General features: G+C 37.8%; 1 protein-coding gene across 4 annotated transcripts in view; it reads left to right on the plus strand.

Annotated features, from left to right (window-relative positions):
- Positions 1–27,757, plus strand: part of RXFP1 (relaxin family peptide receptor 1) — a 48,707-nt gene that overhangs the window by 11,413 nt on the left and 9,537 nt on the right. For 2 of the 4 annotated variants that reach the window (XM_028167000.1, XM_028167001.1), the window contains exons 4-12: positions 1,617–1,688; positions 6,713–6,784; positions 6,874–6,945; positions 7,533–7,607; positions 16,166–16,237; positions 18,133–18,204; positions 22,043–22,114; positions 25,139–25,210; positions 26,231–26,302. In XM_028167000.1, coding sequence (XP_028022801.1) covers positions 1,617–1,688; positions 6,713–6,784; positions 6,874–6,945; positions 7,533–7,607; positions 16,166–16,237; positions 18,133–18,204; positions 22,043–22,114; positions 25,139–25,210; positions 26,231–26,302 — 651 coding nt within the window. The remainder of the gene's footprint in view (positions 1–1,616; positions 1,689–6,712; positions 6,785–6,873; positions 6,946–7,532; positions 7,608–16,165; positions 16,238–18,132; positions 18,205–22,042; positions 22,115–25,138; positions 25,211–26,230; positions 26,303–27,757) is intronic. The other 2 variants (XM_007184146.1, XM_028167002.1) reach the window with 2 other exon arrangements.

A 27,757-nucleotide genomic window follows, 5' to 3' on the forward strand; every position in this document is an offset into this window, starting at 1 on the left:
TTGCTTAATGGAAAATTACAGTAGTTAGAAATAAATGAATAAATACTTGTCAAAGTTTTTCTGTTTATTAGTGAGAAAGATGCATTGCCTAGCAAACAATTGGACCACAGCATGTTCTGTGAGAGTGTTAGGTGTGTAACAAATTTAACATTTTACAATTAAAGTTAGGTTTCTTGCATGCTGGAGAAATAGGGACTCTCCTTTAGTCAAAATTTCTAATTAACTGAGAGTTGGCTCATACTGGTTTATCCCATATCCCTCCTAAAATCTGAGAAAATTATACATAAACTCAGCAAACCCTGAAAAACAATGGTGACCTGCATCAACAGAAGAAATAAGACTTGAAGCCCTTACTTTTGCCCTTGTTCACAACCTGGGGCCAGCGTACGTAGATGTGCAGAGCTTAAATGGGTGTGTGGGATGCAACGGCTTGTGCTCCAGGTTCTGTTTCCTTTGACCTCCTGTTAACTCCAGGCCCAACCTCCCGCATGACCTCAGTGAACTCTGCAGCCAGCATTCTTCCTTGGCCTTCCAAGCTAATTTATCTTCTTCTAGACCTGATCCTTTTTTGTTGTTTGTTTTTTAATCTGAAAACCAACTGTTACTGTTTTTACTTCTTGTTCCTGGAAATTTTCTTTTAGCAAAAATTATACTTCTAGTTTTGGAAGTTTGGGGACTCTTCCAGGCTAAAAATAAGATACTAATATATGCTTCCCCTAAAACTTGTCCCACCCTCTACATTCTGGAATATTCTCAATCTTCTCGGTCGACCTGATTCTTTCGATTTCTGTTTTTCTCTTTTGTCATATATACTCTTGATAAGTTTCCTCAAACAGTTTTTGGAGCGAAACTTAGGTGTCAAATTAATACAATTCAAGTTGACTTGCTTGGCCAGTTTGTGGTTTACATGGAATATGGTTTGGGGTCTTAACGATGTCACAACCTTGTAGTTTTGCCAGGACTATGTTGAATACTGTCAAGTTTGTAGAATTATAGCAGAAAATGTTAAAAAGTTAAAAAGGCTTCTAAGCTTGTTTGATTAGTGAGTGCATTGCTATGCACTAAAACTAAAGTTTCACTCACTAAAAATTCAAACATTAAATTTTAGCTATCATGTGTCTACCTTTATAACTAGAAGTTCCAGATAAAAACTAGCCTAATCATATGTGAACTTAATCGAGAAACAAAGTGACATGATGATACCCAGCTCCGCTAAATTATTTTATGTTTACCTTTTTTAATTTTTAAGAATTTTTTGACATTTCCTCTTTCATTTTTTATCTTTTTATTTTTTTAAATTTTTATTTAAGTATACTTGATTTACAATGTTGTGTTTGTTTCAGATGTACAGCACAGTGATTCAGTTGTACATATACATGTAAATATATGTATTCTTTTTTGACATTATCTTCCATTATAGGTTATCACAAGATATTGTGGTAAAATACGCACAACATAAAATATACTGGCTTGACCATTTAGTGTACGTTCAGAGGCCTTACATACACCCACATCTTTGCAGGGCTATCACCATCATCCATCCGCAGAACTCTTTTCACCTTGCAAAACTGAAACTCTATTTCCTTATGTTTTCCTTTTAATAATCATTTTCACAGGTGCCTGCAAAACAATAAGATTAGATCCGTATCTGTCTATGCTTTCCGAGGACTGTACAGTCTTACTAAACTGTAAGTACCAGCGCCAATTAGTCTGCCCGTCCGTGGTGGCCTGCCAGCCTGACCCCATCCCACCCAACACGACCCTCCCGCCCACGACAGTGCCCAGGGGACGTGCAGACAGCGGACGGTGCAGCACAGCACTGGGGCCAAGGGCATGGGACCCTGAGTCACACAGGCTGCTGTCCCAGTCCTGACCTCACCACTCACTGGGTGTGTGAACTTGAGAACTTAATTTCCTTTCTAAGCATCAGCGCCCTCTACCGTAAAATGCAAACTACAACAGTACCTACCTCAGGATTGTTGTAAGGAACGAATGAGAAAATCCGTGGGAAGAATTGGGCACACTGTGCGGGCACGTAGTAAGAACTCAATATACATTAGCCGTGGTGACGGGAATGAGGATTGAATGAACTTTATCAACATGAGAAAGCCTGGTGATGATTAAAATTTATGAAGGAAAAAACCCAAAGACTTCTCCAGTTACTCTTTTCCCACTAATTCTGCTTTTACAAATACATAAAGCACGATAAGTTTAAAAGAACAAAGCTTGTTTTCTTAAGTATGGTAAAATATATATAACAAATTTGCCATTTTAATCATTTTTAAGGGTTTCGTTCAGTGGCGTTCAGTACATTCACACTGTTGTACAACTATCCATCTCCAGAACTGTTCACCTTCCCAACTAAGACTCCACACCCACTAAACACTAACTCGCCACGGCCCCTCCCAGCCCCTGGTACCCACCACGGTACTTTCTGTCTCTATGACTCTGACTACTCTAGGGGACCTCACAGAAGTGGAATCAGGTAATATTTTCCCTTTAGTGTCAGGCCTTTTTCATCACGTCGTAAACTTAGCATAATGCCTTCAAGTTTCATACATGTTGTAACATATATTAGAATTTCCTTCTTTTTGAAGGCTGAATAATAGTCCATTGTGTGTGTGTATATATATATATATATATATATATATATATATATATATATACACCACATTTTCTATATTCATTCCTCGATGGATGGACATTTAGGTCGTTTCCACCTTTCGGCTATTGTGAATAATGCTGCTATGAAATTTGGTGTACAAATATTTGAGTCTCTGCATTCCATTCTTTTGGGTGTACGCCCAGAAGAGGAATTGCTGGGTCACATGGCAGTTCTACGTCTGATTTTCTGAGGATCCACCATACTGGTTTCCACAGCATCTGCACCATTTTACATTCTCATCAGCAATGCACAGGGTTCCAATTCTTCCACATCCTCAACAACCCTTGCTATTTTCTGGGATTTTGTTGTTTTGTGTTGTGTTGTTTTAATAACAGCCATCCTTACGGGTGTGAAGTAGTATCTTCTTGTGGTTAAGAGCTAAGCTTTTAAAAATAGTCTTTCTCAAAGGTCCATTGCATTGCATTTTACCAGGCAGCTGAAACTTACCACCTAGAAGTTACTGAATGGAAATATAACCCAAAAATCACATTAATAAACAACTCCCTGTATTTCTATTTCTGGCCCCTTGCTTTCTATCCTACCCCATTTTTTTACTCCTTAACCCAAGAAACTCTTTCCGGTCAGATTCCTCACTGGTTGTATCAGAGTTTGGGGTTGAGTCAAGAAGGCCACCTAATCATTTACTAGCAAAGAAGGTCGCCGGAGACCCAAAGTCTTAACAGTAACCCCGGTAGCTATGTCTGTCCCTTCCCTGCTCTCTCGTGTCTTAGCAAATTACTCAAAGTCAATACTGGACTCGTCCTCATCACGCTTCTGACTACCTTTCTCTACAGCCTCTCACGAATCTATTCAAAACCTGCTGAACAGCATCTGCTTGGTTTAATGTTCAATGGATGTGGAGGAGGCTCTTGAAAGACAGTACAGACTGGAGAGTAAACCTAAGTGTCTCCCATCTGCTCCTTGGTTTTTTCCTGGCACGAGAATATTGCCTGGGTGTTAAAATGTCACACGGTTCTGGTCTTTCATGGGAAAACATCAGATACTGCTCTTAATTCATCCATAGACATTCATTACCCCTCATAGTGTGCAAGGTCTTCAGCGAGACACCGTGGGGGGCATAGAAAGAGAAGTCAGACCTGCTGCCTTCCAGCTCTTTATGACCTAGCATTTCAGGTAGAACCCTGTGCTTCCACTGGGGAGAGGCACCCACTCGCTCTCTGGAATCTTACAGTCTACAGTGGGGAAACAATGCCAACATACACACAACAACTGGAGAATGGCAAGGGAGTTTACTTAACTAAGACTTAAACCTATGTTGTTCAGACCACAACCGCTAAGATGATTCCCGAAAAGGAGTGATTATTTTGGGTCCAGAGCAGTGAAGGATGGCTCTGAAAAATGAAGAGGACACGGCAAATCAGACAGCACAGGGCATGGGGGTGGGGGTGGATCAAGTACCTTTCTAGAGGATTTCTAGTGGCTCTTAAGGGAACCCCTGAGGTGTTCAGGGCAAGTGTTGAAGAGATTCTTAACATCTTCCTGTGTCCAACTGGGGCTCCAGGCTTGCAAGGGAAGGAAGTGGCTCTAATATGGGGTCTTATCCTTTGCTACCCCCAAGAAAAGTCAAATCTGATGGGGAAGGGGAGATTCCTGGAAGGACAGATTTTACAGGATGTCAGCTCTAAGATCTGTCAGAGTAGCAAAAAGAGAAATCAGTGTGGTCCGTGTATCAGGGGAAAAGGAATTTGAACAAATACTTGCATGAGAATCATAGGCAGTGAGGAAAAAGAACAGGAAAGAAGTTGAAGTGGGAGATTGAACAGAGACTCCATTCTACTAACATGCACCAAGTGTTCCTGACATGCCCGGCTCGAATGTTCAACAGCCCAGTGAATTAGGTACTGGTGTTATTTCCATTTTAGAGTTGGGGAAACTGAGGGTTTCTGAAGTTGCTGTTTGTTTCAGGTCACACTATTAACAAGTAGCAAAGCCAGGAACCAAACTGTCTGACAGCAGATTCAGAGCAGTGACTTGCTGCACTAGAGAAACTGAGACAAAAATAAAAACGCAAGACAATTTCTCTGCCATTTTAAGACAAAATGGAAGGAAAGGAATTTTGCACACATTTGAGTCCAGTGCTTTTGCTACCATTGGCAACCTTAGGTATTTTGAGAGTCTCACCTCCACTTTACCAAACCAAAAGGACAAAGTTAAGTGGAATTAGAGTTTTCCAAATATTTCCCTTTCTTTACCAGCTTCTGTTGAGCTGTGTGTGGTTGTGTGTGTGTCCAAAAGTTTTCTTCAGGAAAAAAAAGAAAAAAGGCCACATAAAGACTCTAAGGCCGGGGCTTCCCTGGTGGCACAGTGGTTAAGAATCTGCCTGCCAATTCAGGGGACACAGGTTCGAGCCCTGGTCCAGGAAGATCCCACATGCCACGGAGCAACTAAGCAGGTGTGCCACAACTACTGGGCCCACGTGCCACAACTACTGAAGCCTGGGCGCCTAGAGCCCATGCTCCGCAACAAGAGAAGCCACCGCGATGAGAAGCCCACGCACCACAACGAAGAGTAGCCCCCAATCGCCACAACTAGAGAAAGCCCACGCGCAACAACGAAGACCCAATGCAGCGAAAAACAAATAAATAAATTAAAAAAAGAAAAAAGACTCTAAGGCCTCTATAAAAGAAGAGAGGTGATTTTGAAAGTTATTAAAAGCTGGTGTTTGCTTTTGGAAGAAAACAAAGAAATAAACACGTAAGAGATCAGCATAAGAGAAGGAAGAGTCGGTTCACTCTGCAGAAGAGTGAGAAGTAGTCAGGTCGAAGTACAATGGGTCTGACTCTCCAGCAAGGCATTCAGTGTCTTTTCTCCAGAGCAGGTCCATGCCTGCCTCCAGGGGCATCTCCTGCATCCCCTCACAGCCTCTTCCCCGTGACCCTTCACCTTGTCACCCTCACACATCTCACCTTTGCATAAGACATTTCCTCTGCCTGGAATCACTCCCACCCACACTTTGCTTTGTGAATGATACACCTCATTCAAGGCTCTCCTCAACTGAGCCTCCTTTCTTTTTCTTTTCTTTTTTTGTAATTAATTTTCATTGGATTATAGTTGCTTTACAATGTTGTCTTAGTTTCTGCTGTACAGCAAAGTGAATCAGCTATACGTATACATACAGCCCCTCTCTTTTGGATTTCCTTCCCATTTTGGTCACCACAGAGCATTGAGTAGAGCTCCCTGTGCTCTACAGTAGGTTATCATTAGTTATCTATTTTATACACAGTATAGTGTATATATGTCAATCCCAATCTCCCAGTTCATCCCTCGCCCTCCTTTCCCCCTTGGTGTCCATACATTTATTCTCTACGTCCATGTCTCTATTTATGGTTTGCAAATAAGATAAGATGTGGCACATATATACAATGGAATATTACTCAGCCATAAAAAGAAATGAAATGGAGGTATTTGTAATGAGGTGGATGGACCTAGAGTCTGTCATACAGAGTGAAGTACGTCAGAAAGAGAAAAACAAATACCGTATATTAACGCATATATGTGGCATCTAGAGAAATGGCACAGATGAACCTATTTGCAGGGCAGGAGTAGAGACCTCTTTCTTTAACACTCCCTGTCCCCTCTCCCCTCCAAGCTCTGCTTCCCCAGTCCCAGCAGAGGCCGGCACCTCCTCCGCTGAAAAGTCAGAGGAACTGTATGTTCTTGCTCTTTTCCCTCTGCTGCTGCAATAACTACCTGCTCACACGCTGTCTTCTACTAGATGCAAAGCCCCTCAGAGAAAGCGATTCCACACCTAGCACAGTGCCGTAGCATAGGGGCTCAAACAATTTGATGAATAAATGAATAGACAGAGTGAGTGAGGGATTGGCTGATGGTTGGTTGATTGTTGGGAAATGAAAACCTAGACGTGAAAAGGTAAGTGATAAAGAACTTTCAGGGCTCCGAAGGCAGGGAAATAGCCTGATGAGAACACATAAGAAAATTTAAGATGGACAATTATTGTTCTTCCTTTCCTTGTTATAAGATATCAAGAAGGTATCAAATTTACTGTAGTTATTTCTCTTTTTTCAGGTATCTCAGTCATAACAGAATAACCTTCTTGAAGCCAGGTGTTTTTGAAGATCTCCACAGACTAGAGTGGCTGTATGTTTAATTTATGTGGCATTTTATAGTATTAGTCTTCATGTTCAAAAAATATGTAAATGAATCCATTTTTTTCTTCTGGCTGGCAGGATAATTGAAGAGAATCATCTCAGTCGAATTTCCCCACTAACATTTTACGGACTAAATTCTCTTATTCTCCTGTAAGTACTAAAAATTTATGCAAATATTTCAACTGAAGGAAAAGGCATGAATAAAAAGTACTGCTTTGCGTTTAACAATATGACATTTGGAATTAAAACCCTAAAAGGGAATTTTCAACTAAAAACCATCTCCTAGTCATATCCTATGAGGCTATTTTGTAGTTGTAACAGTTTTATAAGATCTTCCATCTTCTAGAATGTCAGCCCATCAAAACTGAACACAGCCCCACTGCCATGTTTTATTGAAATATTCTTAAGCACACCAGTACTATCCTATATTAATCTTGGTAAAGAAAAATAACGTTTGTTTAAAATCACCTCCCTTTCAGTACCCACTACTGAAGGGCACAGGACTTTCCTTCAGTTGCTGGTGCTACTGCTTCCTCCATCTGATGGCTACCGTTTGTCTAATTTTATTACTAACAGGCACTTAAATATATCAAGACTTAACAGAAAAATATTTGAGTGAGAAGACAACGAACTTAGTAGATGTTCACAGCTTCATAAGAATAATGATAAAACTACGTTTGACTTCAGTTGAGAAAAGAAACAGAAAAATGAGATTCCTTTTTGTTTCTCTTTTTCAGAGCACTGATGAATAACATCCTTACCCGCTTGCCTGACAAACCTCTTTGTCAGCACATGCCCAGGCTGCACTGGCTGTAAGTTGCTGTATCTCCTCTTTTTTTTAATTTTTATTGAAATATAGTAGTTGACTTACACTGTTGTGTTAGTTTCAGGTGTACAACAAAGTGATTCACTTATACATATACATACATCCACTCTTTTTTAGATTCTTTTCCCATATAGGTCATTACAGAGTATTGAGTAGAGTTCTCTGTGCTATACAGTAGGTCCTTACTAGTTACCTATTTCATATATAGTAGTGTGTATATGTCAATCCCAAACTCTTAATTTATCCCTCCCCCCCTTTCCCCTTTGGTAACCATAGTTTGTTTTCTATGTCTGTGAGTCTCTTTCTGTTTTGTAAATAAGTTCATTTGTATCATTTTTGTAGATTCCACATGTAAGTGATATCATATGGTATTTGTTGCTTTCTGACTTACTTCACTTAGTGTGATAATCTCCAGGTTCATCCATGTTGCTGCAACTGGCATTATTTCATTCTTTTTATGGCTGAGTAATATTCCATTGTATATATGTACCACATCTTCTTTATCCATTCCTCTGTTGATGGACATTTAGGTTGCTTCCATCTCTTGGCTATTGTGAATAGTGCTGCTATGAACATTGGGGTGCATGTATATTTTCAAATTAGAGTTTTCTCCAGATATATGCCCAGGAGTGGGATTGCTGGATCATATGGTAGCTCTATTTTTAGTTTTTTAAGGAACCTCCCTACTATTCTCCATAGTGACTGCACCAATTTACATTCTACACCAACAGTGTAGGAGGGTTCCCTCTATCTCTTCTTACAGAAGACAACTAACTTTTCTGGTTTTGCCTAGTTCATTTTGGATGTCAGGTTTTTTCAAATGGTAGTTGTTAATATTTTTAGCATGATTTTCTTATTAAACATAAATATTATCTAAACTAACTCCTCTAAACTCTTACCAAAATAAAACATCTCCAAAAAACAAAACATACTTTGGAGGCAGGAAGAAGGAAGACAGAAGGGATGTTATGATATCTATGTAACATCACCCCTTCCCCCTGTCAATCTGTTCACCTGTTCATTTGGTACAGAGAGACTAAGCCACTTTAGTTTCATTGCTAAATTCTATGTAATAAGAATATGATACTTAGACTTTATTTTTGAAGTCTCATCACAACAGAATATGTTCCACAGAGTTTTTCACACAGTAGTTTTGTTTGTGGTAATTAGCATCACTCTACCTATGCAGAACTCAATTACCCAGTAAACGTGTCTATTTAAAATACAGACAAAAATGAAGAAATACATTCAAAATATTTCTTTAAAAGTTCAGTCAATAACCTGCATATACTCTGTATATGAAAATTCCCTCTGTCTTTTATTTTGTAGGAAATTCCCAAAAGTTTGGTCGTTGGAGTTCTAAGCTCACAACAGACTAGAAGAGCCAACTTAAAAGTAGGAGGGGGAGTTAGAAACGTTTATTTTAGTAAGTAACAATTAGCAATCTGATAATAAAGCAGGAGCAAGAAATGCTATAAAAAGCAGACAGAGTAACTCAAAACACACTAGTTTGGAACCATCTAGGGGAAGAGAAACATCCCCCAAATCATTAGTAAGTCCAGAGGGCATCTTGATACGACAGTGTAGTACCCTCAGTAATGACGAACTAAGTCATCAAGGAAAGGGCAAATTAAGTGCAATATCCTTTGTGGTGATTAAATTTGGGCTCAAAAGAATTCATTAATGGTTATTACATGCTCAGTGATCCAAACTTAGTAATGAAGTAAAATTGATTAATATTTATATGAGTAAATTAAAAATTCATGCATTGAGACCAGAAGCAAATGTGGGAGATTTTATGCCCATACAATAAGAAATCTTTCCTTTGCTTTTAAAAAGGTAGCCAAATGTATATTTCAGATAAAAATAAAAAATGATTAGGATTTATTACTAAAGACGTGGACTTTTTAAATTTTTGTTACTAAAATTATAATCTTTAAATTTTAGCTATCCAAAACAACTCACTCCACATGCATCCCTGAGAGTGAATGTTGTCCCAATTTTAATGCTAGTAATAATTTTTGCTTTATAAGTATTCATTTTTTTTAATTAGTTAAAATATATTTACCTTGCACGTGAACTTTCACTTAGCAAAGTATAAACTAGAAAATCTGTTGGATATGTCGGCAAACATTTGTTTAACTATGGTTAAGTAGAAAAATACAAATAAAACAAAAAGAGATATGACAGCCCAGGAGAATATATTTGCAAGATATACAACAGACAACAGATTAAAACCTTTAATATAGTTCTTTCAAAACAATAAAAAAACTATAAACACCACAATAAAAGATGTGAAATTCAAAAAGGAAGGAATATAACTAATAAATAAGCATATGAACAGATGGAGCAATAGCCAAATATGAGCTAAAGAGCAAGAAGGTAAAGTAAACTTTTATCTGGGGATGAGACAAAGCAAGTTTATATATAGGCAGAAGAAGCTAATGTAAAGAATTTGTAAACATGGAAAACAGTGAGGATGCATTATGGAGCAAGGTCCTGGAAGCCGTGGAAAGCATGGACAAATAAGATGGGATATACACACACAGGTGCAATAAAGATGAATGCACCTGCCCTGCTTCAATCGACATGGCACAATTTCAAGATCATAATATGAAGTATAAAGAAAAAGTCACAGAAGGATACATATTATATATGAGAATTCCATTCCAACAATGCTGTGCTGAAGCTGTAGACAGCCTCAAGACAATATTGCTCCCACTCTACCAATGAGAAAGAACTTTACAATCTACACAGTCTTAATTTTCTCCACCCTGTCAGTCATAAGGCAAGCAGGTAAACTGAATTCTAAGGAGTGACCAAGAGAGACGGGATATATACAGTATATCACCTTTGGCAGAGCACAAGGTGAAGAGTTGACCCTCACAGAGCAGGTACAAAGAAAACTGCTAAAATTTTAATAAACCTCTAAAGGTTAAGTGTGGGCTAGTGTAACCCTTTGGAATATTGGGAACCCCACACTCAAGGGAGTCAGCTATTCCTAACAGGCTCTTTTTCTCTGGCCTCCACCAGCTCACGGAAAAAGCTGGGAGTAATTAAGGAAACCAGACAGAGTCTTCTTTGGTGGCATGCAGGCACAAACCCCACCTTCTCCCCTAGACTCTTCCTTCTTAGGAAGCAAAAGCTTTACGCCATGAGGAGAGGGACAGAAAATCTTCCTGCAGCCAGGGACCGTGCATAGACCCACTGCTTCCAAAGGAGTGGTAGCAGCCAAAGCTCTCTACTCCAGCAATAGGGGCAAATAAACCTCTCCAGCCCAGCATCCTGCACTGTTGCAAAGTGGGTTGGGGCTTCTGGGGCATGCGGGACAGCGATGCTGAGAAAGCCCCATCCCAGAAAGAGCAAGAGAAACAATCCTTGTCAAATTATAAAGCAATCAACAGAACTAGTCCCAGAGATAACTCAGATGTTACAACTACCAATTAATCAGTTAAATGATATAGTGGGAAAGGTGGGCAAAACATGCACACATGGAAAATGTCTGCAAAGAGATGGAAGCTTTAAAGAGAATCAGAGAATTACTTCAACAGGCTGAGCACAGCTAACAAAAGAATCAGTGGCCTTGAAGATAGGTCAATAGAAAGCTTTCATTTGAATCAAAACGAGAACGGAGCATAAAATAAAGACAGAATAGAGAATCCAAAAGTTACAGGATAATATAAAAGTTTCTCAAAATGTGTTAAAGTGGTCACAGAAAAAGAGAGGGACAACAGGACAGAAGACGTTACCAAACAAAACTTGAGTCTGCTAACCAGACACACAGGAAAGCCAATCTACTGGCACCAGATTGTGCTGAAGGAAAGTACAGCATTTATTGCAGGTGCCAAGCAAGGAGGATGGGCAGCTCATGCTCAAAAGACCCAAATTCCCTGATGGTTTTCAGGGAAGGGTTTTTAAAGGCAAGGTGAGGGAAGGGACTGCAGGGTGTGTGATCAGCTCGTGCACGATTCTCTGATTGGTTGGTGGTGAGGTAACAGGGTGATGTTATGGGAATCTCAATCATCAACCTTCTGGTTCCAACCAGCCTGGGGTCTACGTGCTGGTGATCAGCATGCCGTTAACTTCCTCCACCTGGTGAGGGTTTTAGTGTCTGCAAAACAACTCAAGGATATGGCTCAGGGTATTATCTATTGCCCTTGAGGAGGAACTAAAGGTCCCTGACTTTGCTTTATGGTTAAACTATTATATTTTGTCTTGTTTGACTATTTTCCTTTGTTTCACCATTTTCTCACTTCTCTGATTAAATCTGCTCTTTGGAACTCAGGGAAGGCCTAGGAGGGTAAAGCTTTTCTACAAACAAGAGGTGGGGGACACAGGGTCCTGCTCATTTTTCAAAGAAATATCTGAAGAGATAATGACCAAGAATTTTCTAAAATGATGTAATACAACAAACCAAAAAAAAATCTAAGAACCTCAGAAAAGAAAACAAGCAGAAGTAGAAAAGAAAAAAAAAAAAAAAACCAGACAAATCATAGTCAAACTGCTGAAAACCAAAGATAAAGAAAAGCAAAGAAAAAAGCTTGAGGCAACCAGAGAAAACAGAGATATTCAAGCTGTAAAATGAAGATAAGAAATGCAGCACTAATTTTTTTAAAAAGCTGGAGGGGCTGTGTTAACATTGGAAAAAAAATAGCCTTCTGAACAAAGACTATCACCAAGGATAAAGAGAAATATCACAGAATTATACAGGGGTCAATTCAGCAAGAGCCACAATAATCTTAAGTGAGTAAGCAGTTTCAAAGTAATAAAGTGAAACCATAAAACTATAAAGAAAAATAGGCTGGTGTCAAGAGATGTCATTTATAACTAAGAAATCTACCAATATGTGGATATTTGATATTCCTAGGGTGAATATTAATAAATAGCATATAATTGATCAAAATCCTATGGTGAGAGAGAGAGAGATGAAAGAAAAGGCAGGAAGACAATATATACTAATTTCATCATTTCTTATAATAGGAAATTGATAAGTGCTATTGTTATTCTCTAAGAAAAAGAAGATATGGTATATTGGGTAAAGTTATAATTATAAAGGTTACCAATAGAATATACAAACCTTTTTCAATGTTAGAAGAAATAAAATTTTTAAGCCATTTGTTGAAAGATTTTGTAAGCTATAAAACCATATAATAATATTTTTAAATAGCAGACTAAGGTAAGATACATTAGTCAGATCGATAAACCTAAGTGGGCTAAAATTACCTACTAAAAAGAAAAACAGATTTTCAAGTTGGCTCACAGAGCAAAACCTAACTCAGTACTATGTACAAAAAAGTCCAGCTGTAACTAAGTGATTAAGAAAGATTAAAAATAAAAGACTGCTCAAAAATATGCCATGTAAATGCAAACCAAAGAAAGCAGGCATCATTTTTTATCTAAGTAGGTAGAAGTTTGGCCAATTTGCATTAAGCAGTACAAAGAAGGACATTTAAATGCTGCAGTGTGCAATTTCCAATACAAGATATTATATTAGGAGTATATATATGCACCAAATAGATTCATATAACAACCAAAACAAAAGAAAAATAGACATACATAAGCGGTAAGAAATAATAATCCACCTCTTTCAGTCCATGAAAGATCAAGGAAAACCAAAAAAAGGATATGGAGAACTAAATAACACAGTTAATGAATCAGCTCTAACTGGTACATATCAAAGTGCAAAGTCCCTTCTCGATAACAGAACAGATTTATCTGGTGCGGCAAAGTGCCCAGCTAAAATACTACATTCCCAGACTTCCCCATGTCTAGACAGAGCCACGTGGCCGAGCCCTAACTAATGAGGAGGAAGGCGTATAGTGTGGAACTTCTGGGCAACCTCCTTAAAGAGAAACAGGCAGACCCTCCCTTTCTTTCCTTATCCAGAAAAGACGGATATGATGGCTCAAGCTTTAGCAACATCTTGGAACACGAAGACAAGGACCTGCGGACAGTGAATATGAAAGACCTTAGGTTTCTAACAACTTGGTAAAATTACCACACTAGCCTTGGGCTACCTAACCCTAGATTTTTTTTTTTTAAATCCTTGTGTAGTTATGCTGTTATAGTTGGGTCTCTGTTCTATGTACCTGTGCTTAATCCTAATAGATATAAACTGAAAGTGAAGAACGCCCAAAAAACATTCACCAGAATTGACCATGTATTTTAGGACATACACGTTCACAAACAAAACTCAGGAAACGCGGGATTAGCCTAGAGCAGAAGGAAGGTCATCGCATCCTGGGTGTAGACCAGGTGCACGTACAGGTAAATCACGGATGTCGGGCAGAAAGGCGAAGGCTTTCCCTTCCTTCATCACCTCAATTTTCTCTGTGAGATAGGAGCCAGAAATGTACGGGAGGAAGTAGAGGGAGAGGAGATTTGCATGTTTACAAAGCCCCTAGGGGGATGAGAGAGAGAATTGAGAGGGCAAGACTCTTGGTGTTTTTATTTTGTTATTGTTGTTCTTCAGATCCAAGAACCAAATTTTCATTTTTCAGCCAGTTCTGCCATGTATAGAGGGAAACATAAAGTGGTTAGATTCAGAGGATCATTAAGTTGGAAAAGTGATCCAGGAATTAAGTAAGCAAAACACCCCCTCAGGTCCATTAGAACTTGAAGCCCTGGCACAAGGAACAGATTTGTATGCCAGACCCCTGCATATCAAGAACTAAAACCTCTAATTTTAGGAAGAAAGCCAAAGCAAATTTACAAATAAAGATTAAAATAAACTCAACATTGAATTTAACAATTTAATCAAAAGTCCCTAGTTTATGCCTCTTACTGACTTTTACAAATAGTAAATTAATATTAACTTAAATATTTTTGCTACCTTAATAGAAAAAAAAAAAGTTACAGGTGTAACTAACAAGAAACTAACATCAAGAAATTTTGTGAGGCTTAGGAGAACATCACCCCCTGGTGGTAGATTCATGGTAACAACAACAAAATAGGAAAAGGAAATGAACAGTCCGTGTCAATGACAACCTTCGTTATGCAAGGCCAAAAAGCCTTGGCCAAGCCTAATGATCAAAAGAAGATAGTACTACAAATGTTTCATTTCCAGTTTAACAGAATAATGGAAGTTTTTCTTTAGAAGGGTGATCTAGAATCAAGATTTAAGATTTTAACACAACATTCCATATATACAGAAATCCCGTCTACAAAAACCTTGCTATAGTATATGCCCTTCTTAGATCACTATAGTAATAAGAAGCTTATTCTCTGGACACCATGGATTGTGAGCTTAAATTTGAAATGCTTTGTGTCCTTCAACGAGTAAATCTGATTTTGCAGTCTGATGCAACAGAGAAAAGCCCTATGCCTGACTTCAAATATATCTCTCTTCTTTGCTCTTCTCTGTGATAAATACAACCTTTTAGTCCATTGACTTGATTTCTAGAACGCTTACATGCTGGCCTTCCAGATCTTCCAGATAGACTTTGATTTGTCAGCATCCATTTTTACTGCAGTGCCAAAATAAAACTGAGTGTCCCAGATATAGCCTCTCCAGCAGAAAAAAATAGGCATGTCCATTAATGCTACTCATGTTTCCTGCATAGATTTTAGTAGCTGTGTCAGACTTCAGCTCATATATTTTAGTGGCAATTGTTCCCGAATGGCTTTACGTGGCATGGTGACTGGTAAGCTAAGTGCTGGGGTAAAACGAGTAGATTTAAGAGCCAGCATCTGCTTCTGAAAGTGTATCCCTGAGCTCGGTTAACTCTGTTCTATGAACTTCTACCATGAACCCTACGACAAGATAAAAGACAGGCAATAGAAGAACGCCTTCATGAAAACCATGATGCAGAGACAATAAAACATCAACTTTTTGACAAGTTTGCTGCTCAGACCAGACTCCCGTTGGTGACCTAGCATCACACAGCACGGGAGCTCAAGTGAGGTCTGCAAGCAGCGCCCTGAGTCGGGAGTGGAGAGCCAAGAGCAGCTGTGGGTCTCCCTCTGCACTGGCCTGTGTGGCCATACAATAAAGCAAGAAAGCACGTTCTCAGTGGTAAAAGGCTATGGAGAATTTTTTCTGGGAGTGTCTAGGCAAGGGAGGTAGAGGTTAAACATTGTTTTGCGGTAGCAGCTTCTGCAGCAATAGTAGGTTCTTCCGCAGGCTGTAGCAGATAGAGTCACGCCACTCAGAGAAATGCCATTGGTATCTCTGGACGGGTGTTTAATGCGGATCACTACGTGCTTTCTGTTTATATAGCTGGTAGTTACCACAACAAAAGCTTTCCATGTGCTTTTTTCATTCTCTTCACATTCCTTAGGATAGCATATGTACCCATAGGAACACCTCATACAGACGCAACTCAAAACATTTTTACTATAAACACAGAAAAAAAGAAACATTATATATAAATATATCATTTCGACTATTATGTAAGTGGCTACACTTACATTATGTGAGAATCCCTATGAAATAAGCAGTATGTGGGAAAAAGATATTTTACTAGAAAACAAATCATTCTTAACCGACTGACTTTTGTCTGTGATTAAAATTTAGCTTTATCACTTTTTATTTTTATATTTCAGGGACTTTGAAGGCAACCATATCCATAATTTAAGGAATTTGACTTTTATTTCCTGCAGTAATTTAACTGTTTTGTAAGTAATGTTTTGTCCTTTTGAAGTACCGTTTTATCTCTTTACAAGTAAAATGAATCATTTATGCGAAAAGAATCTAGCATAAACATGCATAGTAATTACAGCAAATGTTCCCTCTCAACTTGAAGTTTTTTGAAAAGGAAGCACATTGGCAAAATGACTGAAGTTCAAACCAGGTATAACCACAGATTCACAACATACATGGGTCATCACAATGGTACTATCTTACGTGAGACCTGCTTTTCTCAACCTTACAAGTAAGACCCAATTTAATGGAAAAAAAATTTCTCATAAAGCACCTAGAATCTGTCCTTGGATCTCAGTTTGAGAAACACCAAATTAAAGTCCTAATCTATAAAAATTATTACTGCAAAGATCATGGGGGAAAATTAATTATAACTTTTAGAAACTGTAGAATGTTCACATCCCTGAGGATGTAACTGCGGACACCAGGATAAACCTTAGAATGTTATCGAGTGTAATTTCTCCTTATACTCCTCTCCGGCTTATTTTAAATTCAGGGTGCCTCTTCCATAAAAGTGAGGGATACTGGGGCTTCCTTCAGTATAAAAATATAACTGCCTCATTTGCAGTTTATTCTTCCAGAAGAGTATTTTTCAAATTGTGGGTTGAAACTCACAAGCAGGTGATGAAAGCAATGTAGTATGTCCCGAGCCGCATCTTGTAAATGAAATAGAATGGGATTGAATTGAATAAAAACATCAGAGTGCAATTCAGATGATTAAATGTATTGTTCCATGAATCTTGGGTTGTGTGGGTGTATATTATGTCCCAATGCAAAATGCATTTTTCTACTGTCGGTTACCATGTGAAAAGTTTGAAAATCATCATACTCGAATATACAGGACCCCTGTGTACGGGCAATGCAATAGCTACCACTGACACAACAAAAATTTTTACCCAGTTATGCCCTCTGCCCCATTCCAGTGGGCTCAAAGCCACTGAAATGTGTGAACTTTTCTGCAGTGAGTTTAGCAGTCTTCAGATGCAGGATTCTATCAGTCATGCAAAACAGTTCATGGTAATTGCCCAAAGGAAACCAAATTGCACTTAAAGGACACAGGCCAAATAAATATCAAAAAAATGTAGCCCTTCTTTTCTATTCTACTTGTATTTGTGTTTAGAGAACCCTCTGTATGAAGAAATCATTCGTGAGTTTCCTCTTGGCAGATGCTTGTGCTTTTCTGGTCCAAGGATGCTGGGAGAAAGTGGTAACGGTTTGGAGTGCTGAGAGGAAATAAATACTTAAGGATGGGACGAGGCCAGCTTCCAGGCATGTCCCACAATGCCTCAAGAACTGGAAATCCTTTAAAGGTTTCCTGTGAGTTAGTCCTTTATGCGATCTCATGACACGACATCAGGGCAGAGATGAACTGTCAAGACTTACAGTCTCATTCAGCGTCCCAAACTAGAGATCTTCTGAGTTGGTCCAGCTTAAAGTAGACCTCCTGCAGCATCTCCACCCTAAATCACATCAACTGCCCAATGTGCACCAGTGCTATTGTGTGGGAGGTATTTTGTTCGACAGACTCACCACGAAGCCTACAGAGGCGACCCTAGGACAGTTCCCCGTGCAGATGCTCAGTTTGTATTCTCAGGAGTCGGGGTTTTCACTCTTCCCCTGTGGAGCTCTTCCCTAAATCACTTAGAAATTTGAACACTGTTTTACTTTTATCATCATTGAAAGATCTGGGAAATTTAAGATTAAAGTTATTACAGACTGGGTAATCTATCACGCTACTTCAACCTCTCTTGATGTGAAAAGTGCACTCCACGTAATTATCTTTGTTTTTGCAGGCTGTTAATCTCCTCTCCAATAACTCACCTATCAGTTACCTCTGGAAGCTACAACATCCTTTTCTTTTTACTTTCAGGGTAATGAGGAAAAACAAAATTAATCACCTCGGTGAAAATACGTTTGCACCGCTCCAGAAACTAGATGAATTGTAAGCTCAATTACACATATATTGATAAGAATTTTCTTTCTACTGTTCCAGTTCATAGTTGTCACACGTATACATTTTTATACATTTAAGAAAGATTTATTTTTCTCTTTTCCTAGCACTAGTTCTGCATACCTTGAGCCACAAAAGAATTCTGATAGTTTAAAAAATATGTGTAAAGGAAAACTATAAAATAAATATTTGAGAAAAGTGAGGTAAGGGAAACATAGCTGTGGAGAAAGAATAAAGTCTGGGGAGATCAATAAATAAAATACATCTTGCACCACTCTAACCCACTGCTGGAGAGGGATAGCAAATTTATCTTTAAGTTTCCTAGAGAGTTAGGATTTAAAAACCAGGAGATAAAAAGACACCACCCTGCTGATTCTGAAACCAAAGGATAATCTTGGATCCATAAGGAAATTAGACACTACCATGGGTAACATCCCAGACTGTAATAATGGAAAAGAGAGCTATTTATAATGTCCCTTTTGTAAGATCAATGACACAGTTCCAGAGGACATTAAGACAACTCTCTGATAAATCAAAGCCTTGTGGTCCAAGCGCATAGGAGCTGATTGTCCAAATAAAATATACACAGGACAATAAATGAAGTACATGTCCTTCAGACAACTTTTTATTTTTTACCATTAATTTCTTCAATTGGGTTTTTGCTAAAGCTTAGGCTAGCCACCAGTTTGATTTTGTGAGCTCTAGAAAGAATCTGGAGTATGGACAGAAGGTACATGTTTGACAGTTAATTGGGAAGAACTTTGATTCATTAAAACTTGTCCATAAAAATTAAAGAATGTAACTAAACTGCCTCTCGGGACACCTTACCTGCAAACTAAGACAGGTGGAGGGAATACATATGCCACAGACAGAAACGTTCCTCGGGAACCAATGCAGCGTTCTGCTCCAAAACATCAATAAACAAGCCACTGAAACCCCAGGGTTCTTCCATGACCATTAGCTTGAAACATTTTTCAGTAGACAGTACCAATCATTCACAAAACGCACAAGAAAATCTCAGTAGATATCAGAACCAAGCACCTGCTGTAACAGCTCCCAGTGTCTTGAAGTGAACCATACCATCAACACATAGGAAATTATTTTATCCTCAGTAGTAGGGAGAGGTGCATGTAGGTGACTCGAAAGGTAGTATCTAGCCATGAAAATACAAGCTAGTCGAGGGGTCCATATTTTTCCTTGTTTTATCCTACTTGCCACCGCGATCTGAACACCAGAAGGCAATTTCTGCCAATCCTGACTTGCATGGTGGCGCTGAGGTGGAGGTTCTAAGTATCAGTAACCAGGAGTGAGCATGGAACACAACAGCTTAGTCCGTAACCAGTGCTAATGCAGGTTCAGAGGTAAAGGAAAGAGCAACAAAGGGGCAGAGAGGGTCACCAAGGCCAAGAATTAGTCCTGCCTAAACACTGCCGAATCCCATACCCAACTGGCTTGAAAAATCGGATTTACAGGGATGAAAATAGCATGTTTTCTAAGAGGTGATGGCTTTAAATGGGTGGGTCTAGACCTCAAATGAGTGACTCTCCCTTTGAGAGAGGGTTTGGACTACACTCTGTGCCCCTCCTGGCTTGATCCCACAGACAGAGTTAATGAGGGTAAATAAGTTGGCAACAATCAGAATTCACTTCTCACAGTAGACTTTAAATAGTTCTGATGGCAGAAACTCTTTGCAACTTGATTTACTTTGTGCTTTTAAAGTCAACTACTCTAGGTGATAATGTGTTTCCTGAGCCCATTCAGAAATGGACCTCAAGTCCAGTTAAGTTTAGACCAACTTTCCTAAAACGAAACTGAGAAAATGGTCTTTTTACACATCACTTAGGGTCTAGGCCAAATGGTTCCCATTACATGATTCATGATAAAAGAACTATATGTCAGAATTGGCTCTAATAGCCAAAACAGCACTCCCACCAGAAACAGCTGAACATGATATTTCAAGATTTAATATCCTAGAGGACTCTTCTAAATCTGTTTTTCACATTGCCTCGCTAACATGATCAATCTTTTACTTGGCTTCCCATACAAAGAACTGGAATTGTGCCACCACTTTTACCTAAATATGAAGCAGGTCCAGTTTGTTAATGGTCTTCTAGGTAGGGATACAAAGAATAGCTAGCCCAAAATTAAGCTAGATGCTGGAGAGCCCAAGATGAATAGGTACAGGGCTTGCACTGAAAGAGCTCACATCCTTCAGAAGAGGAGAACGTATGTACAGAAACAGTTTTAATATGATGTTATAAGTGCTGTACGTGTTATCCATGCTACATACGGGAGAACAGAGGAGAGAACGCCTAACCTCCCTGGTCACAGAGGAGTGACATGTGAGCAGAATCTTTTTATTTTTTTTTAAGTATAGTTGATTTACAATATTGTGTTAGTTTCAGGTGTACGGCAAAGTGATTCAGTTCTGCATACCCATTCTTTTTTCAGATTCTTTTCCATTACAGGGTATTACAAGATATTGAATATAGTTCCCTGTTCTGTACAGTAAATCCTTGTTGTTTATCTGAGCAGAATCTTGAAAGATGAATAGGGAGTTCACCAGAAGGACAAGAATGAAAGCTTATTCCAGGCAGAAGGAAGCGCCCGTGCAAAAACCCAGAGGTTGGAATACTGAGGTGCCTTCAGGCCCTGGTGAAAGTCATTTTGACTGAGTAGAAAGTGGTAGGAAACTGAGCTGGAAAGCTAGACAGTGGCAAGATATTTAAAGGCTTTTTTATATCACACTAAGACTTTTTGATTTTATCTTCTATGCAACAATGAGCTATTGAAGGATTTTAAGAAAGGGAGGAAATTTTAGAAACATTCCTTTGGTTGTCAAATCAGACCATCTATCTTCACAGACAATTCACCCATGAAAACATAAATAACAAAAACAGACTCAAGGTTCAGTTTACAGTATAAAAATAAAACATTTACAGCAAAGACATTTATAGTATTGATTACATTAGCTACTCTTTAGTTTTAAAAACTCAGTCTAAATCTATCTTGCCCTTCCAAGTTGAATAACCTAACTTTTGATTTATAAGCACTGCAATAACGAATAGATCTATTCCCGTGCTTCTCCCTGTAGCAACTAATAGGATTTGGAGATGCACAGGGAAAGCGGTTAGGCTTTCTCTTAGTATCTCTTGATGACATTGAAGAACTCAAGCCTATCGAAAGATTGCCTTGTGTAGAAGAATCTGAGGCCTTTCTCATGAGAGTTGCCGCTGTCAAAGCTACCATAAGAGCTGCTACTGTCCGAAATCTTCTCACAACTAAGCTACAAGTTCATACCACTTTAGGCAGCCCAACCTCTATATGTACATGAAGTAACATATGAAATATCCTGCCCCAGGTGTGTATGAGACCTGGTGTATATCAGCTGTGGAAGAAACTGGAAACTGAAATAATCCACTTCCAGTTGAAAATTATAATACACCCAAGCAAAGGAAAAGATTAAGGTCCCAAAGCATATTTCTACTTTAGCAAAGGAAGGAAGGGAGGGAGGGAGGGAGGGAGGGAGGAAGGGGAGGAAGAAGAGAAAGGAAGAAGGGCACAACACATATATTAATTGAATTAGAAAATTGTATCTATTAGAACTAGATCAAATACCACCAAGTACTGTCTCTGAGTGAGCAATAAAATGGGATAAAATATTTTTATCTTTTACCATCTCACTCCCTTTTTAAAGTTTTGACTTCTATTAATTAATATAACTCACTAATGGCATTGTTTGAAAGTTGTCTAATGGTTTTTTAATAAATTACAGAACTATGAGTAAAGTCTTAAGGAAATAATATGACATTTGCAATTGTTTCCCTAGGGATTTAGGAAGTAATAAGATTGAAAATCTTTCACCACTTGTCTTTAAGGATCTGAAGGAGCTCTCACAGTTGTAAGACTGATACTAATTTTGTATCTTTATTTTTTATTTTACTTTTAAAAATTGTGATTAAAATATACATAAGTATGTATATTTACCATTTTAACCATTTGTAAGTGTACAACTGTGGCATTAACTTCATTCACATTGTTGTGCAACCATCACCACCATCCATCTCTAGAACTTTTCCATCTTTCCAAACTGAAACTCCATACATATTAAACACTAACTCCCCATCAACGCCTGCCCCTCCAGCATCCATCACTCTGTTCTGGTTCTATGAATTTGGCATCTCTAAGTAACTCATAAATCAGTGGAATCATACATATTTGTCCTTTTATGACTGACTTATTCCACTTAGCATAATGACCTCAAGGTTCATCCACAGGTTGTAGCATGTGTCAGAAGTTCTGAATATTATCATTCTGAATAATAATCCGCTGTATGTAAGTACCACATGGCATTTATCCATTCATCCATTGGTGGACACTTGGGTGGCTTCCACCTTTTAGCTGCTATGAGTAGTGCTGCTATGAATGTGGGTGTACAAATATCTGTTCAAGAGCTTGCTTTCAATTCTTTGGATATATAACCCCAGAAGTAGAATTACTGGATCATATGGTAACTCTTTTTTTAATTTTTAAAGGAAACACCATACTCTTTTGCATAGTGACTACACTATTTTATATTCCCACTATCAGTGCACAAGGATTCTAATTTCTCCACCTCTTTAACAACACTTGTTATTTTATATTTTTTGATAATCGCCAATCTAATGGATGTGAAATGGTGTTTCATTGTGGATTTGATTTGCATTTCTCTAATGATTAATGATGTTGAGCATCTTTTCATGTGCTTATTGGCCATTCGTGTAACTTCTTTGGAGAATACCTATTCAAGTCTTTTGCCCGCTTTTAAACTGGGTTGTTTGGGTTTTTGTTGTTAAGTTGTAGGAGTGTATATATTTTAGATATTAAATCATTTTCAGATATATGATTTACAAATGTATGCTCCCATTCTGTAGGTTGCCTTTTCACTCTGTTGACAGTGTTTTCTGATGCACAAAAGTTTTTGATTTAGATGTAGTCCAATTCTTGTTTTTTTTTTCTTTTGTTACCTGTGGTTTTGGTTTCATATACAAGAAGTCATTGCATAATCCAATATCATGAAGCTTTTCTCTTATGACTTCTTCTAAGAGTTTTAAAGTTTTAGCTTTTCTATTTAGTCCTTTGATCCATTTTGAGTTAATTCTGTACATGGTGGAAGCTAAGGGTCTAAGCTCTTTTTTTTTTTTTTTCATGTGGATATTTATCTGGTTTTCACAGCATTATTTGTTGAAAAGATTGCCCTTTCCCCATTGAACAATCTTGGCACATTTTAAAAATTATTTGACTATATATACAAAGGCTTGTTCCTGGGCTCTCCGTTCTATTCCATTGTTCTATACAACTATCTTTTAGCCAGCACCACACTGTTTTGACTACTGTAGCTTTGTAGTAAGTTTTGAATCAGGAAGTGAGACCTCCAACTTTGTTCTTCTTTTTCAAGGTTGTTTTAGATATTCAGGTTCCCTTGAGATTCCATACGAATTTTAGGATGGATTTTTCCATTTATGCAAAAAAAAAATCATTGGGATTTTGACAGAGATTACACTGAATCTGTAGATTGCTTTGGGTAGTATTAACATCTTAACAATATTAAGTCTTCCAGTCCCAAAACACAGAATGTCTTCTTTAACTGATGTCTTCTTTAATTTCTTTCAGCAACATTTTGTTTTCAAAGTGCAAGTGTTTCACCTTTATTCAGTTTATTCCTAAGTACTGTGTTCTTTTGATGCTATTGTAAATTGAATCATTTTCTTAATTTTCTTTATGGATTGCTCATGGTTAGTGTATAGAAATGCATTTGATTATTGATTATTGTTTTATTATTATGTGTTGGTTTCACATATGGCAATTTTGTTGAATTTGTTTATTATAATAGTTCTGACAGTTTTTGTGTGTATGCGTGTGTGAAATCATTAGGGTTTTATGCACATAAAATCATGTCATCTGTGAACAGAGATAATTTTACTTCTCCCTTCACAATTTGGATGCCTTTTATTTCTTGCCTAATTGCTCTGGCTAGGACTTCCAGTAGTATGTTGAATAGAAATGGCAAAAGTGGGCATCCTTGTCTTCTTACTGATTTTAGAGGAAAAGCTTTCGGCCTTTCACCATTGGCTATGACGCTCACTATGGCTTTCCTATATGGCTTTTATTATGTTAAGGTCGTTTCCTTCTGTTCATAGATTGTTGAGTCCCCTTCCCTTCTTTCATACAACACATTTCTTCTTATTGCCATCCTTCCTCTCTTCCCTTTTTTCTGTAGTCACCGCCCCTCCCCCACCCAAATAATAGTCTAATCTGCAATAAATTTCTTAAAAAGTGAACCTGCCCTGAGAAGGTCCCTTTAATCAACAATTCTTGTTTCAAGGTGTTGTTTTGCAAAGATTCTGAAATTTTCTCCATTTACACTCAGCTACACTGTCACTCTGACCTCTGTTTCTTTGTTTCTAACTATAGAGCCTTTTACTTTTCATTTCATGCCTCACAAATTGCTAACACAGTATGCCACTCTTTGACATGATTTATTGTAAAAAGCATTCAATGTGATTTCACTAATTCAAGTTTTGACTAAATGAGATTCTTCTTTCTTTCATTTAAACCACACCTGATAATAGGCAAAACCTGAAGTGGTGTGGCTTCCCTTTGGGTACCCTGCTGCTCCTCTGGTGGGACCGTCTCTGGACCTCCCCACCTTCACGCTTACGTTCTCTCAGCTCTGTCACTAACGCACTTACTGACAGCCGTGCACTGGCCTAAGAGTTCTGTTTCCATTAATCCATTTGAATGTCCAGCGAGCCCTAGGGGTCAAGTGACATTGCTGTACTTTTTTTGTTACTGTTTAAAAGTAACCCTAAGTCAAGAGACACATTTTCTCTTTACTCAAATACTTTTTAAGAATTGACCTATTGCTGCTCTTTTTTTAAAACAGGAATCTTTCCTATAACCCAATCCAGAAAATTCAAGCAAACCAATTTGATTACCTTGTCAAACTCAAGTCTCTGTAAGTATACACCTATGGAGATAGTTTTATGATGTAATTTTTATTTACATACTAATAGCTAATAAATTCTATAAAATAAGATTGATAGGATCTCAAATCAGAAGCTTTAGTCCCAGGATATTGGTTAAACTCCAGAAAAACATATAAGATGAGTGCTTGCTGGGCTACAAACAGATAGCTATTAGTTTAATCTTTCGTATTTATAAGCTACAAATTAGATAATGATTAATCATTTCATATGTTTCTGTAATCACCAGAAGCTTATATTGGATTGTTTGCTTGATCCTCTGAAGGCATCTATGCATATTTATTCCTTCATTAGCACTGGGTATCTAAGAATTTATTATAGCCATCGTTATCCCAAGATGGAATGTTCTAGATGATATAAGTCATTACTTGCAACACACACACACATAAACACACACACACAAATTATGTTAGGGTCTAAGAATTGCCTTAAGAAGGTAAGCTTCAGTTCTTTTAAGTGTTCCCTCAGTAAAATGGCATTTTATTAGAAAAACATTTATTATTTAAAATTATTAGAAAAACTTCAAGAATGTAAAATGCCTCTGCTATTGCAATATTGTCTAAAAGATAATGCTTGTTCATTTATTTCAAAAATATATATTGAGTAGTTACTATGCAAAAAACATTGTTCCACTCTCTATTAGAAGACAAAAAATTCAAATAAGCAGGATATATACATATAAATAGCAGAATCAAAAAGGCATTGGAGAGAAAAAAATGGGTTATTATGGGATCATATGAAATCATGTGTGTGAAACTTTTGAAAATTGTAAAGCACTGTAGAATTTAAAGAATATTTCATTCAATAAAAAAATTTTTTTAATAAAAAAACTTTTAAAGGAGTTGGGGAAGTGCCTAGGGAAGGTTAAGTATGAATGTTTGGTACCGAATAAGTGTTAACTAACAGCATTTTATTAAACTGTTCGTCACAAAAACTAATTTTATTGTACCCTGCATAACATATTTTTTTGATAATTAATTTGATATTTTTAGCAGCCTAGAAGGAATTGAAATTTCAAATATCCAACAAAGGATGTTTAGACCTCTCACGAATCTCTCTCACATGTAAGCAGATGTTTTTTTCTTGTTCTTCACCTTGATTTTAGTCTTTTACGTTTCCACATGTATTGTGCTAATACCTCCATACCCAATGCATCCAATCTATTAACATTTTCTACTGATTAATTTGCTTAAACAATAATTAACTCTTAAAGCGTTGGTATTGGGTGGGGTGATTTTTAGTTTTCCATGATCTGGCAGAATGAAAGTTTTGTCTGAATGTCAGACAGCAGGAGTGTGGAGGGAACCCACTCAGGCTTGTAAACTCTCCCGAGCCCTGATGCCACTCACTGATAGTCATGTTTGTCCACTCAGCTAGTAATTTGTACACATGGCACAAATGCGACCAGATGAAGAAGTTACATAAACAACATAAAATAATTATAAATAATTCATGTAAATGGAGGAAGGGAAGAGAGAAATCCTCCTCAGTGAAAATTGCCCACAATGTCAGGGCATGATGTGCAAGGGTGTACGGATAAAATGGTAAACCATGAAAAATCTTTTATTCAAACAGTGTGTCTCATCATGCCATCAATTACATGCTTCAGAAACATTTTCTTTAATTGAATGTAATATATAGCAGTATATATATGAAATATATTAGAATAGTCTCCATGCCAAGGTAATTAATTCCCAATAATTTAGAAAGTGTCATGGCAGTCACCACCACTCTATAATCTTGCTTGTATTTTAAATCTAACAGAGGATACTGGGGTTTTTTTCCCCATAATTCCTCAGAGAGCACGCTTATAAAAGTTTCCTTGGTTGCACACAACATAAAACACTCTGACTAAATTAAACAAAGCAGAGTTTATTGGCAGAAAATGGTGTAGGTCACAAAACCCAAGAAACAACTCAAGGAGCAGAACTGAATTGGGCAGAAACCATGGCAGATCCTGGGATCCAGGCAGCAAGAGTTAAACAACAGGACAATATACTGTAATTGTCAAGTTTTTATCTTGTATTACTACAACTCCTTACACTATAAAGATCACTTATATTTTTTGCCAGAGTACGTTGCTTTAGGGGCAAAGAGATCTAATTTAAATCCTAATTTCTGCATTTATTAGAAAATTTCCTAGCAGATAATTTGCCTCCATTGAAGAGTCACCTTCTTCTATGGTGATACTGACATCAACCTCATGGAGCTGATTTGAGAAGTTATTCTTGATACTTGGGAGACGCTCAGTAAACGGTGCTGGTGTTGGTGGTAGCACAGTAGTAATTACTGATTATCCCGGCGGTGTTTTATTAACAAGGGAGGTCTCTCTACTGATGAAAGAATTCACTCAACACATATTTATCGAACACCTTATTATGTACCAAACTCTAGTGTGAGGATAAGCATGTTAGCAAGTAGCTACAGATCACACAAATTCTATACTAGAAAAGCCATAGAAGCACAGAGGACAAATTCTCTTCCCCTGGGTTTGAAAAAGGAAAATCAGTTGCAGCAAC

The sequence above is a fragment of the Balaenoptera acutorostrata genome, chromosome 5 (assembly GCF_949987535.1).
Source record: "Balaenoptera acutorostrata chromosome 5, mBalAcu1.1, whole genome shotgun sequence".
In the NCBI taxonomy this organism is placed as follows: domain Eukaryota; kingdom Metazoa; phylum Chordata; class Mammalia; order Artiodactyla; family Balaenopteridae; genus Balaenoptera; species Balaenoptera acutorostrata.